General features: G+C 42.4%; 2 protein-coding genes across 3 annotated transcripts; one reads left to right on the forward strand and one right to left on the reverse strand.

The window, feature by feature from the left end:
* Positions 1-826: 826 nt before the first annotated feature.
* LOC110989690 (abl interactor 2-like) lies at positions 827-9,057 on the reverse strand. Its single transcript, XM_022254256.2, has 5 exons — positions 8,925-9,057; positions 6,284-6,451; positions 4,587-5,382; positions 3,575-3,721; positions 827-3,048 (listed from the first exon to the last, which is right to left on the reverse strand). Exons 1-5 carry the CDS (start codon positions 9,039-9,041, stop codon positions 2,885-2,887), a joined length of 1,392 nt encoding a protein of 463 aa, XP_022109948.2. The 5' UTR covers positions 9,042-9,057; the 3' UTR covers positions 827-2,884.
* On the forward strand, positions 9,042-19,179 carry LOC110989686 (deoxyribonuclease-1-like). Of its 2 annotated transcripts, XM_087140176.1 has the most exons (11): positions 9,042-9,182; positions 10,597-10,675; positions 11,043-11,251; positions 11,480-11,568; positions 11,961-12,050; positions 12,817-12,920; positions 13,562-13,677; positions 14,728-14,882; positions 15,617-15,713; positions 16,280-16,341; positions 16,704-19,179. In XM_087140176.1, the coding sequence occupies exons 2-11, from the start codon at positions 10,669-10,671 to the stop codon at positions 16,834-16,836; spliced, it is 1,062 nt and encodes a 353-aa protein (XP_086996302.1). In that variant the 5' UTR covers positions 9,042-9,182; positions 10,597-10,668; the 3' UTR covers positions 16,837-19,179. The 2 variants fall into 2 exon arrangements, with proteins under 2 accessions (XP_086996302.1, XP_086996301.1); XM_087140175.1 differs by lacking the exon at positions 9,042-9,182 and having other exon boundaries at positions 10,393-10,675.
* Positions 19,180-19,304: the final 125 nt, after the last annotated feature.

The raw sequence follows: 19,304 nt of genomic DNA on the forward strand, positions 1-19,304 counted from the left end.
AAATGCCTTTATCTCCTCACTGTGCAGTGTATCGTTTCATTTTTCCCAGTAAATCATCAGAAATTATAAGGTTGGTGGTGCTGCTGGTAAATGAGGTAGAAACGCCACTTGGCTTTTTGCCGCGAAATTCTAATTGCTAAACTCAATTGCTTCAACTCCCCTTAATTTCTCATTTCCTGCTGCAGAAACATTTCCGCCTGGAAGGTGTGAAACAAAGCCTTTTTTCAGCAAATGGGGAGGGGGCGTGACAATCTGCTGGGCCAAAGCCAAACCAAACCACTACACACTATCTCCCATTCCGTTTTGCAATAAATGTTTGATCTGACTTCATGAAACAGGGCAGCGCTCATTTTGGGGTGGGATGGAATGTGGTCGTCAGGGGAAAGCACTCATCCAGGTGCGGATCTAAGGCCGATTTTTTTTGGGGGGGGGGGGGGCACTAGACCCTTCACACGCGACGGCATCTTTCCACTCTCGGTGCTGCTCTTTAACTTTGGAGTAAAAAAAATTGCTTTCTCAGGGGCTAGACAAAAGTTGGGGGAGGGGGTCAAATCCCCCCCCCCTAGAACCGCACCTGCACTTATCACTGCACACTGACAAACCATCAACGATGGAAAGTGGGAGGGTTCCATTCCGGGGAATTTTCAAACAACTCGGCGACTTCGTCCCCTTCCTCCTTTTTTTTCATATCTTGCTCCCCCTAGTTCTAAAGGTGTAAACTTCCTTAGCCCCCCTCTCGTGATACCCGCGTTCAGAAAATTCCCCTTGATTCCATACAGCTGTTATTCCACGACCCTGGGCATGCATCAAGAAACAGATGAATACATTATCTGAACATTACCGCTTCTTTTAATAACCAATTTTTCATTTCATTCCTGATTTTAAGCTGCAGTTAACAACAGTGGAGTACATAAGGCCCTTCATATATATATCATTATCATGCATGCATAATTATACAGAACCATATGCACGCACAACAAAGTCAATCCGGGATAAATTGATAGACACACCTGGAATATAATGTGAAATATAATGTTTGGTGAAAAGTGTGCAAAATATCTCGATTTTCATTTTTAAGACCATTCCATTCAATTTAATCTCAACTTCATGAGAAATTTGATGACATTTTATGTATTGAAACCATTGTAGTGCCAAGTCGGGTCACAAGTCAACTGCCGAAATAGATTAACAACTGAATACTTTAATCATAGTCCGTGCGAGAATTTCAGACTCTTAAGGGCCAGTGCAATGTAATTTTTAAGAACAGTTCTTAATGCATGCTCTGTGTCCCATTCAATCTGATTTGAAGGGCAATTTTCTGCCTTTGATTTATACATGTATACTAATGAAAATTTGCATATTTATCAGCTAGGTGTGATGTCATCCAAGGTAGACGCATCAGTGTTTCTGCCGCTATGCCTGAATTTTGGATATCTTGCTGTCTTAAATTTTGTTTGCTTGGGTGATTTACTGTTGTTTCTGTTTATGGCAGTTAGCCTAGTGAGCAAAGCTTTCTCCCAAACATTTTCAAGGAGCAAATTTTCGGTTCACAAGTTTAAAAGAAATCCCCCCAAATGAGGTAATGACATCCAAAGCTGTATACTGAGCCAGAAGTGCGAGCTTCAGATTTTGGAAACAAAAAGGCGATTCATTATGTGTACCATACACCACATGGCTATTGTATGTACATGTATATGCCAACAGTCCATGCACATACACCTGCCTGTTGGTTTCCAATAGTGGTGACACTTATGTCACAAATCTCTCAGTACCTGTACATGGCTCTGACGCCATCAAAGTAACAGTGCGCTCACTTGTCAGAAAAAAACATGAAGCAATTAGTGTTTTCAAAAATGCACTTTTTAGGGAGAGTTACCAAAGTTGAGGACTCCGTTAGAACTCTGGATTGAGGTTTGAGATAATCAGGTTGCAGAGAAGAACGTATGCAATGGAGGGAACATTGCAACAGAAGCGTAATGTTCGTTTGAAGCCTTTCCCATGTTGGGAAATCACCTATTAACGGATACAATACAATACTGAATGCCCCCCCAACCCAAATTAAGGTTTTCATTGCCATGCGAGTAGTTTGATATCAATATACAAAGTAAATTGTGCATGCATGTGAAAAAAAATTATTCCATATTTCATCAGCCCATATCACACAACAGGGTACCATTAGTCTTTGTTAATGCAATGAAAATAAACCTCAGTACAATTTTGGAACAGCACTCCATGAAATACCAGATTCGGACAGACATACAATATTCAATGTACATGTAGTCATTTTAGGATAATTCTTTTATCTACAAAATATTACCAGCAAGCGCAAAAAGTGAAACAGATATTTCAACTGCTCAGCCCAACTGCCTCATCTGAAATGTTTCCCTTTTGTCTTTTATGACACTGACCCCCAATTTCCCAGGATAAAAGACACAAAAATCTGGCATGCACGTTTGAGTCTAAAGCGGTTCAAATGCAGCTTAAACCCAAACGTGGTTTGTGTCAGACACACCACAGATATTACATACCAAATAAACAGTGTCTGGCTTTGCATGTGGCAGCCATATTGTAGGTTTTAATTTCTTATTTCAATTTTAAATGCACACAGGGTCTACTCATATGTTTCCCGGTGGAGCAAAGCACGCACATGTACATGTATCTCCAAGATGGCTGCCACGCAAAGCATCCATAACAACCCATAAAACCGAGTCATAATTTTAAGGAGTATCTGAAGCACACGTTCACATAAGTAGACGGTTAGGTTTGACACTGTACAACTACGTTCTGATGCAGAATAAACTCTACCCTGATGTGTAATCTTCTTAAGATGGAAGGAATGAGGAGCCACCTGTTTGTCTCTTCCTTGGCCGAATAGATGAAGTTCCTATGGAACTACCTCAACATAGTTGCCAGGAAAGAGTCCTGTGATGCCATGGAGCACACCCTCAAACCACCCATCGGGGTTCTTTTTCAGCACGTAGATGATGTCGTCTTCTTGGAAAGTCAGCTCGTCATCTCGTGTCGCCTGGTACTCGTAGATGGCGATCACTGAGATGACAAACAGCAGAAAACGAGGGAGGTTGAAAAAGTTAGTGAAACACTTGCTCATCTGATCCAATCAATTTCTGTTTTAGCTGCTGAATTAAGCTTCAAGGAAGACAGTAGTGGTCTTGGCTTTGAGTCAGGACAAAAATTCACATGCGGCTAATGAGTGGAAAATCTTGTGCAGCAAATTTATGTGCTGAGCCAGAATCTGCCAGGAACCAAACATCAGTAATAGATGATACCACAGGAGAATTTTTGCTGGTAATCCTGTTTCATTCAGCACATTATCCTCTACTCTTAGCTGAGTTCTCCGCTACAAAAATCTCTAAAATTGGCCCCTGAAGAATGCGGTTTCATATTCTACGAAAATATGGAAAAAAGCAGGAGGAAACAATGAAAACTGGTGACCACATTCATTGTTTATGAATGAAAAGATTGGTGTGGTACTTTTCTGTGGTATCTCGTTTTAGATTGACACCAAAACTCCTGACCTGTTCACAGACAGACTCTGGTTTTGTCAGTGGCTCACCTTTCTCCATATAATCTGTCGGCGCTGACTGGTCCATGTCACCGGCCTGGACAAACTCTGGTGGGGGAGGCATCTCCTCATCAGTGATGCCCATGTTGGCCGGGTAAGGGGTGTTGTCCATGGGCGGGGGAGGAGGCAAGGATGACACTGTATGAACAGAGAGGGAGAATCAATAGCTTGAATATTGATCACTGAGAAGCTCTTTGGTCTGGTCTCCTTGAACCTAAATCCTTCCATCTTAAACCCCAACCCTCAAAGACCCTTCAAAATCCACCAGGTTTTTGAGGGACTTTCTGGATTAAGGAAGGTCCAAGCCCGGCCATAATCACAGACAGGGATAACAGAGAATTTACTGACTTGCCCAAGACTTCAACATGTAGCCAGCTGCTGGATTCGAACCCCCGACCTCATGATCGAGAGCTACAAATCCCTAGGCCACATGTTCACTTCACACGGGCTTGATGCCCCTTAAAAAGTGCAAGTCAAAGGAAATGTTACCTTGAAGGTTGATTTTGGAGGAGTTTTGAAAGTTCGAACTTCCAAAGAGTGAATGACTTTGGAATTTGGGTTATTGAGGCTGCTGTTTCTGCTGAATATACAATTTTAACAGCTGGTTTTTTTTTAAGAAATTGCCTTTCACCAAGTTCAGCAACAAGTGTAAACAAGCACCATGCTCAAAGGAAACCTTTTTTTTTTGAGTTTGCTATACAACTGCAGCATTTCAGGATGCTACAATTTGAAGTTCAATGCAAACTTGACATTAAAGGTGCAACACAAAGCTCTATAGTCAACAAATTTTCCAAAGATGAACATATATGTCTAAATTGTCTCAAACTGGATAGCTCGGGAATGTTTTAACCTTTACAAAAAGGTGCATTTCATGTATGAACATGTACATGAATTTATAGGGCTACCTACAGTACCAATGTTGCCAGCATTTGAGAATGTTTTTATGTCATAAGTAAACAAGAGAATGTTGTCGATGATGTGAAAGCAGGTTGCATGAACTTACACTCCATTGTTGCATCTGGCGGGGGCGGTGGGGGCATGATACCTGGCAACTCCATCATGTCTGGAGGAGGCGGCGGTGGCATCATCATCATGCCACCCCCATCCCCACCAGGTCCGCCCCTCCTTGGGCCCAAGTCGGCAGCAGGGATTGTGGGTGGCGGCGGTGCCATGGGGGGAGGAGCCATTATGGGAGGTGGGGCCATGGGCGGCACCGACATACGATGTCCCTGGTTGGGTGCCTCTGTTTCCGGGGGTGGGGCAGGTGGTGCGGGAGGAGCCCCCATTGGAGCCATGCCGATTTGACTGGGAGGAGGCGGGGCTTGGCCAAATGCCAATGAAGGGGGCCGCTGCTGCTGCTGCCGGCCCAGCTGAGGTGAGCCCTGGGCAACACCTTGCTCCCTGCCAATGACAGAGTAAGTGCTCGGTGCAACAGGCGCGTTGGGGGGCACTGAGGGCCGTCGGCTGGTCCTGCCCCAGGACCCGAACTTGGCACCAGGCATGGGCTGGTAGATGGGGAAGTTATTGTCCTGGCTGCTCATAGTACTAGTGCTGCTGCTGATGGAGTCTGTGCGCTGCTTGCCTATGTCCTGGGTGCGGCTGGCCTTGGGTGCATTGCTGAGCTTCATGCCATGGCCTGTGTCATCTAGGACGTTGTAGTCAATTGGCGTGGATTTATACTTCATGGGTTTCTCCGGGTTGGCCGGCGCAATGATCTTGTGAGTGCGGGGACAATTCTTATTGGTCGTTAGTACACCAATTTCTCGTCGGGCAACTTTTTCTTTGTGGATGCTCACATTCTTGTTGAAAAACCGAAAAAAGGAAACAACACAAAACAGAGTAAAAACATTATCTTCTTGGTTCAATCGGGAACATAAAATAAATTTGCTTACAAACAATCGGCTAACAAATCTGTTCATGATTTCAAAACCTAACTCCCTTGGCACTGATGCCAGGATCTTTCCTGAAGTTTCTAAATTTAATGTATTTCCACTGCGCAGGAAACCACTTGCACATTCTGTGTACTTTGACTTCCATGGGGCACCAAGTAAAGTTGAAGTAACAGGTGACTGGGCTCGAATCCTGCAATATCTTGCAACATGCCTCGGTGGAAACTGAAGCCTCTGACAGGGTTTAGGGCAACTCAAGTTATTGATACATAAACTGATACCAAGTTCCAAATATGATATGAACAATGTTTGCTGAACTCACTCATGAGTTGTCCATGCACTTTCCATACGCATTGGATAAATTTTTCTAAATTGAAAATGCTACATTTGATACATTTATTCTCAATTCATTTTACATATTGAGACATCCAATAATTTAATTTGTTCCCAACTACTTGTAAGTTCTTTCCTTTTTAAGAATACCTTCTAATTCTTAGTTTGCTTTCATCTGCAAACATCTACTCAAAAAAGGTCAAGGACCACTTTTGTCTTAACTTGGAATTTCTGGATGTGCAATGATGCAAGAGACATTATGCAACAACTGAAACCAACCACATGTGAAATTACAGTGTGTTTGAGGTCATTCAAGACAGTTGTATTGGGGTATTTTCAGCAGTAAAATATTTCATCTACAAAAGTATACACCAAATAAAAATTGGTCCTTAACTTTTTTGAGAAGTATATTTCGTCAGCATGGGCCAGTACAAGGCTACAGACACACTCCTTGTAACTCAAAATGGAATTCACCTACCCTAGCTATGTGGTTGATGCTTGACTCCATGTCTGCCAGTTGCACCCCTTGCAAATCCAGCATCTGCAGCATGCTGGTGGCCAGCGTGTTGATCTGATAGGCCACGCTGGCCAAGGCCTGCGTGGCATACTGTCTTGTCTCGGCCAGGGCATTAGTCTTGTTGGCAGCCTGCCAGAAAAGAAACGAAAACATCCAGGTGTGAAGACTTATGAATAAAAATGAGGAAAAGATGTAGGTTTGTTCAATTTTGTTGGCACCAGTCTTTCTGCCTGCGTACGCGAGTTAACACTAACCCCCCAAGGGTTGCTGGCCCTAACCTTCCCCATTCACACAAAGTTAAACATGGGACTTTGTGCACAGAGGCTGTTGGACTTTGTTTTTCTGAGGTATGCTAAACCCAATGCAAAAGCCAGCTGTCTTGGCCTACCAGACCTATCCCCACAGAATTAAACACTTTACTACTGTTTAATTTTGTGTGGTTGGGGAAGGTTAGGGTTAATACATACATGTAATAGCAGATTGTTGAGCATATTTTAAACACTTCATCCCTGATGATGTGCAAACATGAAAGGATTCCAAGTGTCATAACATGGAGGGTGTTTAAACACACATCCTAGGAAATTTCACTTGAATGATTTGAGTAAATACACACACTGAGTTTTTACACACACAGCGGGTCAAAACTAGTTCATGGAGGTTGAGTGGGCTCGGAGCCCTCCAGCAGCCAATTGCTGTAGTAAAGTTCTGAAGGTTTTTTAAAAAGTGATGATATGGTGAGAAATGTCAAACAAATATTTAACAAATGACAACAAAGGTTTGGTATTTGTATTGTCCAACTTTGCTATGGATGTGGGTGTGATGTCGTTTTAAAAAGACAGCATTTTTAGCTTACAATAATAACATGTCCAGGACAAGTTTATTACAGAGTAATACCCAAAGGCAAGCGGTAAACCGGTCATGCCAATGGCATTGGCAGGCCATGAAGAAGTGTAAAGTTGTGAGTATGAAGGAGTGTAAAGCCACATGAAGTTGAACGGACATCTTCGTCTGATGTGTTCATGCATATGATGTAGTTTACATAAAGTGCTCAAAATGGGTACGTGTACATGTATGTATATACATGAACATGCAGTACCAACTGCCATGACCAGGTCCCTCATGTTTCCTACTGCTCTGCCAGTTCTTCCTCTGCACGTGCTCAATTTGTAGTTTAAGGTTTTGGAATTTGGCAGGCTGCCATCTTTGTTTCCTGCAAACACCCGGAAGCGATCTCAAAATAAGAGATGAATTGTCTTATTTTGAGACTGAGAAAGCCATCAAAAGATTTGACAAATGTAGAACTCACTGTACAACACGTCCTGAAAACATGCAACAACTGTTCCATACAAAGTAGTGCCTGAACAGTCATGACAGTAATGAAAAAAAACCACAAAAAACAGGGACAGTTCATGATAAAAAAGAAAAAATACACCACCAAAGTTAAAACATTGCGAATGAATTCAAGTACACGTTAAGCACAGCACCTCTCACAGACCACTGCCTGACATGAAAGGTAAACAGTAAGGGTTGAGCACAATCGCTCGATCTTCAATTGGTCAATCTTGCCGTATCTATGTACAATCTGTCTATTTCACTTTCAGATGACTGCATTTTTCCTCTCATTCACGGATGAGAAAAAGTTAAACTGTCGTAAACAGGAAGAATGGTTTATTAGCAAAGAGATTTCATAAAGGCATGACGGGATTACAGGTCATACTGACTGACGGATTCTACCCAACAGAAGAATCTTACATGATCATGCTGTCATTGGCTGAATGTGGTGCAGTGACATGCCTGAGTCTGCAGCATTCTTCCCCCCCCCAAAAAAAAACCCCAAACAGGCCACTTGCCATGCTTGTGTATTAACAATCCATTTAGAAGTTTTTCACATGACGTGCAAAGGCACATCAGGAAGCCTACAAATGTACCCTGTCCATGGTGGCTTCATGGGAAAACGTATACAGATGCTGCTTGACACCTTGTGCACAAACCTTACACGACTGGTCTGAAAAATTCCAAGTGTTTCCTAAGTACATGACTTATTTTATTTTTGACTATATTTTTCCTCCGAAATTGAACTTCTGGACATGTTTTTGTTTTCAGACAGCTAGGCCTAATACTGTCATGACTGTAGGTCACTGTACGGAATAATTAACGCCGTCTGTATATGCATGGATCTCTTTCTGGCACGTACATTTTCGAACTGTGTATTTCTATTGGCAAATTCATGTACATAAGATAAGACTGTTTGAAAGTGACTTCAAAGGGTGTGCACATTTCAACGTACATCCGTGTAAATTGAATGCTGACCTTGCTGACTGTGTTAAATTATCATGTGACTGAAAATCCGCAATCATGCCTATAGGCTTATTTTCATTTCTGGGTGATGAGTGGGTCCAAATTGGAGCATGCGCACTAAATACTTAATGGAGCTAAATACACGTAAGCTTAGGCCTGTACGTTTGTAACTTTGTGTACGTAGGCTACATGTACACGTAATCAAACCTACAGTACAAAAACACTGATTCAAGTTCATTAGATGACTAACGTTAACATGACTAACCACCAGACCACGGGAACTGGGCATTATCAAAACACTTGCCTTTAAATAGTTATCCTCACAGTATGACGCCACATCCAACAAATTTGCATGGCTATCCTGCAATTCCTTTCGTCCCCCAGGAATTTCACTGTCAAAGAGCTCCGCTAACCTGGACATTTCGATTGCAAAAAAGGGAACTAACGACACGCCAATCCCAGCGCCACTTCCGCATAATATGAACCTTTCGCTGGTAGCACGTCGCGACTTCGGGTGTTTCATGCACGAAAATGTGTAGTAGCACTGGACGACGGATACCACGTAAGTTCTACGTATACTTAGCCTCTTTACAGGGCGTCGGAGACGCTACTATTATTACATCAAAGCCCATACTAATTACTATTGCTACAAAACTGGTCTGCCGATTTTCATTTTTCTAGATGCTTGTTATTTTGTTCGTTTGTTTTTATTCGAGACTGTGTCAAACCAGGGTATATGAGGACGGGTGGTTGCCTATTCCTAGGCCCTTTTCTGTTCGCTACACGATGACGACGCTTCATGGTATTAGGAAATGGTACCCGTTGGTAGGTGGAAGCATGATATGGCGGAAGGGGGACAAAACCAGTTGGCTCTGCCCCCCCCCCACGACACTATTCTACTTGGAAAGAGCCTGCCAGCTCATTCAAGTTATATGTAATCATGCAGTGTGATTTTTATGTATTGTATGTAGCCTTGAAGTTTACCATTTATGACTTTGTTGGTTTGTTTCCACCCCTTTGTACCTGTATACCGTACACACAAAGTATAGCCTACGGCTACATTGGCGTCTAGTACATGTTGTCCCATCATGCCATGTGTGTACGTGAACAGTATGTGAATTCGGGGAGAGGAACTTTATTCAAGGGAGGATGTTGTACTACTTCGAGGTTTTCGTTGTGTTGTGTTCACTGTAATTATCGCCAGAGGCACTCGAAATTACAATGAACCAAAGTATTATGCTGTCCTCAGTAATGTGACCTACAAAATGAAAGAAAAAGTTCTATAGTTGAAAGTATTATGTAATTAACAAGTAAGTGATACATACACGTTCAGATCATATATACTAAAAACATGCATTTGAAAACCAAAAATATTTGGCAGAACGGAAAGTGCATTTCTACTTCTATGGTCGTACTTTGCAAAGTTCCCACAGTGGGATATCACACCACTATGCGGATAAGACCAATCATCATGATTAAGACTACAACAGTCTGGGTATCGCGTAGATAGGTTCGTATTTCCGTTTCCCCCCAAACCAGTGATAACAGTTTTTTTCAACTCACTACACCATGCAGAAAATGTCGATGACCTTAAAAATGCGTTTCTGTGAGTGACAGCGGCTGGATTTTGTTCTGTTTGGCCTATCATACAGTGTGGCGAACTTGTCCGGAAGTTAATTACGGCAACCATTTGCTACAGTGCTTTTCATCAGAGGCGTCTTTGCATAATATACATATGTATGTAGAGTATATCCGACAAGTGTTGTGACTACCAAGTGCACCATACTGTGACATTTGTGCATTCTGACTCGTCACTTCGATCTATAGGTCAATTTCATTGTATTTTTTCTGAACTGTTTGCCAGTTGCCTCCCATAGTGCATTGTGTGAAGAGACGTAGGCGTATATGTACGCTACTTGTATATATCAATACTGATTTTGGCAACCTTTGCTTTGGAAATTCCCCACTCCCCACAGTATACCAGTTTCAACCCCTGACTTGGATCGTGGTTTGGAGAGTTGATTATCAAGTCGAGGATTTGGAATCGGATGTTGCGTGAGTTTAATTTGCAAGTTCAATCGTAATGCGTAATAATAGCCATCAGGTGATTCTCTGGTTTTGTTTTTAGTCATAGAAATGGTCTGCAGTCTTCCAACAAAAAAAATCCGAAAACTAATGCACGTAATGTATTGGTTCGCATTCCAGTGCACATGTACAAGGAAATAAGTTTCACGTAGGAACGACACACCCGGATCACATAACCATCTATATATATACATGCAAAGAACTGCCGCGCTGGAATGGCTGCGACCCAACAAGCCTGCCTTGATGCAATTAGCAAAACCGTGAGCGCGTAGCCAAATTGAATTCCACTGACAAGCCGTTGTCATTTCTTGTCAAATGTTCTTTGTGTCCACCGCAGGACCTGAAGTACACGTCGACTCCAACTTGATCATGAAGATCTTCGTCGGGATTTGTTACCTTCTGTTGGTAACAGCAACTCCACAGTGCAATGGGACGGTTTATCCTGGTTCTTCGTACGACGGCTCACTGGTTATCGGTGCCTTCAACATCCAAACGTTTGGAGTCACCAAAGTTGGCAGACCTCATGTAGTTGAGATGCTGGTCAAGGTTAGTACATGAACTAAACTGAAAATTATACTTCCGGCCTAATGCATGCTGTTCAATATTGTGTGCAAGTATCATTAGGAGGAAATAATGAACTCAATTCCTCTGCATAATTGCTTGGTCTTCTTTAGTAAATGCTGCATCACTGTCAACGTCTGAATGCGTTTCTTGAACTGGAACTTGGAAGGGTTAACTCGGAGGAATGATTGCTTATTTTATATCCATGCACAGATTTTGAAGCGTTACGATCTTGTTTTGATACAAGAAATAAGAGACTCTTCCGGCACTGCAATTCAAACACTGCTAGAGAATCTTAACTCGTAAGTGTGTCATGCTGTAAGCCTGGTAATATTCCTAGACGTTAGAGTTTCTCAAAATGGTTGGAAAACCCTTGAGATATTATCAAGAATCATAAATGGCTCGTCTATTAATCTATCAGGGGCCTACATCAAATCTTGTGGCGTGATGCAAACATTTTGCAAGCAAACTGTTTAAACCAATTTGTAGCACTAGAACTGATTTACCATTTATTCTTTCGGATTTCTTGTGAATGTTCCATACAATTATGAACAACTGTTTTATTTACAGCGTAAATGTTCTCGGACTACAACTCTTATTAAATCATCAACGGACGCCATGGGCCCGGCTCCAGCTAAATTAAATTGGAGCAAAATCAACTGCTTATCATCAACTAAAAATTCTTGGATTTCAGGAACGTCACAGGGGAGGGCAGTTATACGATGGCTTTGAGCAGGCGCATTGGACGCACATCGTACAAAGAGCAGTATGCCTACTTTTATAAGTAAGATTGGGAACTTTTTATTCCATCTTGCCTAGGGGAATGGGTGTCTCTTCGTTATCTTAAAGCCAATTTTGATGATACGTGCATTTTTTATTATATCTGTAACAAGCCAGAGGCCTTTGAAACTAAACTGAGTCATGGTTCTGCAAACCATCTGGAGAGAAAAAGGGTAAACACTAAACATAAAAGGAAATTATGGGAAGGCTTATGCATGTATTGACAATTTTGAGGCGCCCCTAAAAACCAATCCACCTGTGAACCGGCCAGCTTGGACTCCAACCGAGTAGAAAAGGCCACGAAAGTTCAACCACCCAGCGCAGATCAACCTGACTACAAATAGTTAGACAGATTATAAGCGGCAGGGACGGATCCAGAATTTTTCCGGGTGGGTTGAGGCCGGGGCTTTAATATGTTTCATTTTTGTGGACAAGCAGAAATGATGATGAAACATTATATATGCCATGCATTGTTTACAATGGTATTGGTGCACTTACTTCAGCTGTTTTAATACTTTCTCATTCTCACCACCTTTTCCGCTTTTTGGGGGGTCTCAAAAGGGGGAGGGGAGGAGGTTGGACTCCCTAACACCTTGGGGTCCACACCTGAGCAGGGTGCCACAACCATCACTTTTAGACCCCCCATGAACGCACATAATGCACCGACTCCCCGCGATTTTAGAAATTTTTTTTGTTGCATGTCACAATAGTGACAACAGATACAGTACATGTTCGTTTTTATCAATGAATGCTGACTGTTTGATTCCAAGGCCAAGTCGACTGACGTTGCTTTGGAGCTACGTCTACGATGACACAAGCGGGGATGTCTTTGAGCGTGAACCCTTCGTTGCTTATTTCGAGTCGCCTACTACTGGTAAGAGGCTCAGAAAGAATCGAGTGAGCAAAAAAAAGTTCGGTTTTCGAGCCCTCGAATTCGATGTGTTTACTGGCTCAGATTGGCTCAAATTCTTGAACTCCAGTGCTTGGTGCGCCTAACTCTTCGAATACAGGGTTTTTGGCTGTTTGAGGGTCCATTTTACAGACGAACAATAACGGAATGCTTGATGTAAAATAATATGCCAGGCTTTTTTTTTTCATTTTCACACCAGGCGGAAACCCACTTGGTTTGCAACTCATTATGTTACATGTTACTAGCTTTTCACATTAACCCTAACAGTCCTCAATCCGCCGATTTCAGTATGGTTTTACATAGTGGATTGAGGTTAACAATACTTTTGCCTAACGAGATTGCTGATTGGCCAGAACGTGCTGTCTCAGGGCGGTATCTTTTGAAACCCCTCTTTCTTCACTTTTATAAAACATGGTCCATTGTGGGGCAGCTGGTAAAAACGAACACTTTCGGCTTACAATGAGAAATGGGCTGAGTAAAGTCGCGCTGAACTTTATTTTGTGGCAGACACATTACTCTTCGGCTTTTCAGGGATTTGCTCCGATTTGTAAGGGGAAAATAGAAAGATAATCCATTATTTCAGTTTGCACTTGTTTCATTTGCAGCCGTGAACAGGTTTGGGATGATCGGTATTCACACCACACCGCGCGAGGCTGTGACAGAAATCAACCATCTTGTCGACGTGTACGATGACTACATTAATAGATCCGAGGGTAACACGGTAGGATGGACATACAAGCGTACAGGAGTCATTCATTTTGATTTAAATTGTTTTATCAATAACAACTAGATGTAAGTCCGATTTGCCAATCAGCAGTGGAGAGAATTTTGTTTGGAGTATTTCTATGAGCCAGGCAACCAAGGCTTCCTCGAATTACTACGAAAAAGAACATTAAGAAGGTCATTACTCGCGCTTAGCAGGAACCTTAAGAAGGTCATTACTCGCGCTTAGCAGGAACCTTAAGAAGGTCATTACTCGCGCTTAGCACGCTGCCGTCATAGGCATGCGGAGCCCAGATCTCGATATTTACACAAGCCGGTTCACCCGTTCCCTCGTATGTTGATAAGCAACCTCGACTGCATTGGCTGCGTGCACGTTAGACGCGCAATGCGTGGTGGGAACCAACATGGTGCGGCAAGATCGTACCCATGGGAATGAGGTTGTTTGCTTGTTGGTGCAAAGACCGAATAGGGTTTGTGTCATTGCTTATGTATGATACAATTGCTCTTTTACATATTTTCTCTTTTACCGATAATGTTTTTATTGATGTTTCTGACTTTAATTCGTTTCGACAACTAAATCACGCGATTCCTTTCCTTTGTTCAGCTAAAATAGATTAATCGTCAAGGAAACCATTTAGAATTCATTAAATTAGAGATAATTATTTGAGTGATTTGGTAGGCCTATGTTCAACTAAATGATACTAAATATCAGAACAGGAGGTTTTTTGGGTTATTTTCAGCTCCAAAATGACTGGGCTCTTTTTTAGTTTCCTCATTAAATTCAATCAGAGGCAATGCATTTTCCAATACGACCGTTTCACAGTAGGGCGCCTCCAAGAGTTTGCAACGCGTTGGCCAATCACAACGCTCGAAATTTGTCGACCCTTTCTAAACCCGCTTTGGGTTGACAACTTTCGCGCGTTGTGATTGGCCAAAGCGTCGCAAACTCTTGGTGGCGCACTATTGTGAAACGGCCGTCTTGTATTTCAGTAAAGACACAGCGGTAAGTAATGTGTGTGCATATTTCTGTGTAAATTGGTTCGTTCAGAATGCAATCATTGGTGGTGATTTCAACGCGGACTGCTCATACGCCTCGAGGACCGCTCTCAGGAGATCTGCCCTGCGTTTAGATCAGCGTTTCCATTGGATAATTCCCGACGATGCGGATACCACCGTGGCCTCATCAGACTGTGCCTACGACCGGTGAGGGTCGAGTGAAGGAAGAACATGACGAACGTCATAGAAAAAATCTGGACTTAGAAAACCTTTGTACCTACTGAAGCCACTTTTACCGTGCCGAATACAGACCCGAGTGCTGGCTCACTCGGCATTATGCCACGAACGAATTTGGTTACAATAGAAAGCAAGCCTTTTTGTATTCGGCACGGTAAGATGGCCGTCAGTGACGAGACTTGCAATGATCCCTGCATGCTGATTAAGGGAATTATGGGTATAGATTCTTTTTATATGAGGTCCATGCTTTACACTCTGCTTTGTCCTACGCCCCACAATTCTTTGCGGTTCGCCTTCAGTGATGTCCAATTGTGTAACGCTCGGGTATTTTGCGCCATAAGTTTTGGTTTTTCCATAAGCGAGCCGCAATATTTTGTATTTCAGTCTTGGGATAAACCATGGCTCTCAAATGGCGAAACTGGTTTCATTGCCAGTCTTGAGCAGAGAATAGTTTCATCATGGAAGCTTCCCTTTGTTGAAATGTGGAACTTTGCTTCAGTTTGAAAAACATCCACGATTTTAGCCTTTATTCTAGTCTGATTACCCCCAGCGTGTTGTGTTAGAAAAAAGACAAGCGGGCATCGTGGAGAGCCGTGGCTGTTATTTTGTAAACGGCTTGACATCAAAAATGTCAGACAACCAAGAGTGGGCATTCCATAGCGCCGTATACACGTTAACAGCCAATTATTGTTTTCACTTTTCAGGTTTGTCCTCGCTGGTGCGGATATTTTGGCCAACTACCAACCGAATAAATCCGGGGTATTTTACTTTGACCGAGAGTATCACCTAGACAGTGACACGGTAAGAATGGGCTGCCCGAGACAAGATCTTAATGAAAGAATGCCCGGGAATGTGGGCTAGCTCACATGCTTGCGTTACCAAAACTGTCACTTGTAATTTACATTTACTGTTGCAAGTAGATAAAGCTGAGTGAGTAACGGTTGTTCGTCCATACAAAGAAAAATGAAGGAGACGGCCTCGTATTTTATTCCTCTATTAATTTTGTTGGCGGATGAACTGTGATGATGTCTCCTGAAATATCTGAATTAAAGTATCTTCCATCTCTCAAGAGGTTTCAAAACTTTCACTTAAAGCTTTGTAATGTTAGAAACAAACGAGTACGTGGAAATTTTATCGAATTGGGAAACCCAAAAAAGACACGGTTGGCGAAAAAGATGCAGCGAGAACGACACTCGTCATGAAAGACTAACTGGTCGCCTTGTAAAGCACAGTCGCATTGATTTGTACAAAGTTATGACAACTGATGAGGCTATGACGTCACAACGTCACTCATACTCCTTTTGTGCTGTCCATTGGGTAGTTGAATCTCATTTGGTATTCAGCAGTTGAAATTTGTTATTTAACAGGCCAGAGACGTCAGTGATCACTACCCGATAGAGTTGTACGTCTCCGGAAACCCCGTGCACCGGTAGGTTGGCTGCATTATGTAACTTGCAAACTGGAGTGGTTTTCCAATACTCAGCTTCATGTATGTGCCGGGGCTTCGTCTGAAGAATCGCTCCCCGAATAGCTGGGCCTGCAGTGCTTAACTTAAATTGGAATACTTCAAGATTTGGCTGTGTCGCATGAAGTTCGATATTTCAGTGGAAGTTACCTGACTTGTCATTGAGCTAACTACCTCGAAGTAAGTTGGTAAAAAATTAGGCGAAGCCCAATATTGGAGAATCCCTCTGGGCGTGGCACACAAGAGCACATATCGTTTGCCTTTCACAAAAATAGTGATGTCAATCATAGGGCCAACAGCCGTATTCTCAATTATTCCACTCACAGATCTGCTGAGTCGGGGTCGCTATCGTCTTCCATCTCTGGCAGCGTCAGTTGCTCGGGAAGTTTCCGTGCCGTGGCGTGGATGTGTCTGTTCGTTGTTAGCATGCAGGTTGATATGCCCCAGGGTAATTACTAAAAGGCATTTGGTTGTACTTGAGCATTACACCGATAGATCCACGCACGATTCCACCCCACAACCCACACAATAAAAGAGCCTGAAAGTAATTCAGCAATCTTCCGGAACCCTCGCGCAGTCCGTCTATATGGGGATGTTCCATGGGGCCATCCTTCATAACTGTCGATAATTTGGGGAAGAATAATTTCTAACTGACACCACCCCAAGAAACACTCATGTCGGAATTTCCTTTTGTCCTCCTCAAGTAATATTTTGGAAAGGTTACCTGGAGGTGGGTAAAAACCGAATTTCATTATTAACAACCATTCATTTTCGGTAGTATCATCCCCAGGTCTCCTTGTTCATGCACGTTTCTTTCCATTCCCCATGCTTACTTGGGGACGAGATTGAACAACCTTGCACAGATTTTTACCCACATGCAGTCGATGGGTTCTAGATTCAGTCGAGTTGACCTGATGCCGTTCTAGTCAGTAAAGGTTAGATGAAACATTCGAATCGTTCGTTGAAGCAGGTTATTTCTTTAAGTGTATTTCCTTATGAATTACAAAATATGTAAAATATTTTGGTCTGTTTTTTATTTGGCTTTTACCGAAAGACTACCATAAAATATAATTCCGTAACTGTTCATCTGCTTACGAGACCACAACATTGGACTGTTTTTCATTTATATTCTATATCCCGAACTGATGGGTCAATATTTGGCAGGATATTTCTCTTTTAGGTCAGGTCGTCTTTCAGTTTCTATAAATTGATATGCTAGCAAATATTTCACAAAAAGCCTTTGTACGAGTTGAGTTTTAAATTGGTCACCACGTCCCTCGTGGCAGGGTTTTAAGTAACTGAACGAAAAATATTGCAAATTCTAACATTTTTGCAGTTTACTTTTCCTATCTAAGGGTTCCGGAAGCGCGCCATCATGCTGGAGTCAAATTTCAGGCTCTATTTATCTTAGATATAATTTCCAAGTTCATTCCAAGTATACAGATTTATACAATATGTTCCTTATATTTGTACTGTAACTGAAGTTAGTAGCGCGCCCAGGATTTGTGTTGTGTTGTGTTGTATGTGGGTGTGTGTGTGTGGGAGGGGGGCTGCTGGGAAAGAAAATAGCTCATGTTACCCCCCCGCCCCACCCCCACCGTGGTGGCGCCAAAGGGGACTAGGATTGCCGGCTAGATAGCGCTTCCAGGAGTAGTTTCAGATGTAGGTGTATTGTCTTTTTGTCTTTCAAACAAGCAAAAGCAAGCAAAACGAAACTTTGGCACGGGGGGGGGTTCAAACCCACGACCCCCGGGGGGGGGGGGCATTGACTAAAATCCCTGCCGAGCTGTGGAAAGGAGATAGATGGTACAGGAATCATTTACATGTATGCTTGTCCACAAGTTGCGCACAGTGACGAAGAGGAAAATGCTTCGCTACGCACGCACCTGCAAGCATTAATTGATCAAAACGGATCGGCATAGGCTACAGCATAGCATACTAACTAAAACCGCAGATATTAATCAGTAACCTATGTAGTGATCATGGTAAACACGCAGGTGCCAAAATAGGCTAGAGAACGCCGGAGCTGGTCACGATTTTTTTTTTCACATTTCCACTGTCAAACAAATTGAGTGGGCCTACTTCGTCGTAGGCTGAAGGCGGAGTATATTTACTTCATGCACAAAACGAAACAGGTATTCCCTTTGACCCCAAATAGCTTGTTTGTCGGTGTTTGTCAAGGTGTGTCCTGTTCTAGTCATTTTGGTCATTTCACCTGACAATAATTATTATGCACAGCTTGGAAATCGGGTGAACAGTAGCAATTTACTCGGATCTGTCGCGTTTCATCAACATTTGTACCCTGTGCCTTTGTTGTAATTTGTTTTCCATAAATTTGAATAAGGAACGATAACAGAGGAGACTTTTCAAAGGCAATCTTGCCTTCGTCATCACTCGTTAAGCAAATGTTATAAAAAACATCGTTAAAAACATTAGCATTATTATTAAAACAACTCATTAAAATGTTATTTACATAACGCCGGGAACATTCCAACACAATGAATAAACGGCATTCGATATCATCCATAGCAGTAGGTCTTACGCAAAATGTGTACTTGTAACTTAGGATTCATACATTTTTCCCTTTTTTTATTTCAGTGCAAAAAATTACTAAAGTTGGGTTTGTTTTGTACCATTTTAATTATATTAAGGTACAGATGAAGTGTTTCAGAGTAGGAGATATTTTATTAATTTAACTCAGTGCCAACGCAATGCAGATTTGCCAAAGATGAGCTTATTTTTCATAGATTTTTCTAGTCCTGGAAATAAAACTATATTCAAGCAGGACAGTCATACAGTAAACACATGTCGTTACTTCCTGTGGGCTATGTGTATTCAGCAAGTCGTTTTTGCCCTTCCCTGACCGGCCGTCCAACCCTCTCTCATGGTCCAAAAATATGAGAACCGTAGAATTGTGCAGGCAATAC

The sequence above is a fragment of the Acanthaster planci genome, linkage group LG08, assembly GCF_054643075.1.
Source record: "Acanthaster planci isolate LZ-2023a linkage group LG08, COTS_SCS, whole genome shotgun sequence".
Lineage (NCBI taxonomy): Eukaryota > Metazoa > Echinodermata > Asteroidea > Valvatida > Acanthasteridae > Acanthaster > Acanthaster planci.

Coding starts and splice junctions, on each gene's coding strand:
- LOC110989686 (XM_087140176.1), top strand. Junction 12,051..12,816: donor CAGTATGCCTACTTTTATAA/GTAAGATTGGGA, acceptor TTTGATTCCAAG/GCCAAGTCGACTGACGTTGC. Junction 12,921..13,561: donor TTTCGAGTCGCCTACTACTG/GTAAGAGGCTCA, acceptor TTTCATTTGCAG/CCGTGAACAGGTTTGGGATG.
- LOC110989690 (XM_022254256.2), bottom strand. CDS start 9,041: ATGTCCAGGTTAGCGGAGCTCTTTGACAGTGAAATTCCTGGGGGACGA. Junction 6,452..8,924: donor GTGAGGATAACTATTTAAAG/GCAAGTGTTTTG, acceptor CTTTTCTGGCAG/GCTGCCAACAAGACTAATGC. Junction 5,383..6,283: donor GCATCAACCACATAGCTAGG/GTAGGTGAATTC, acceptor TTTTTCAACAAG/AATGTGAGCATCCACAAAGA.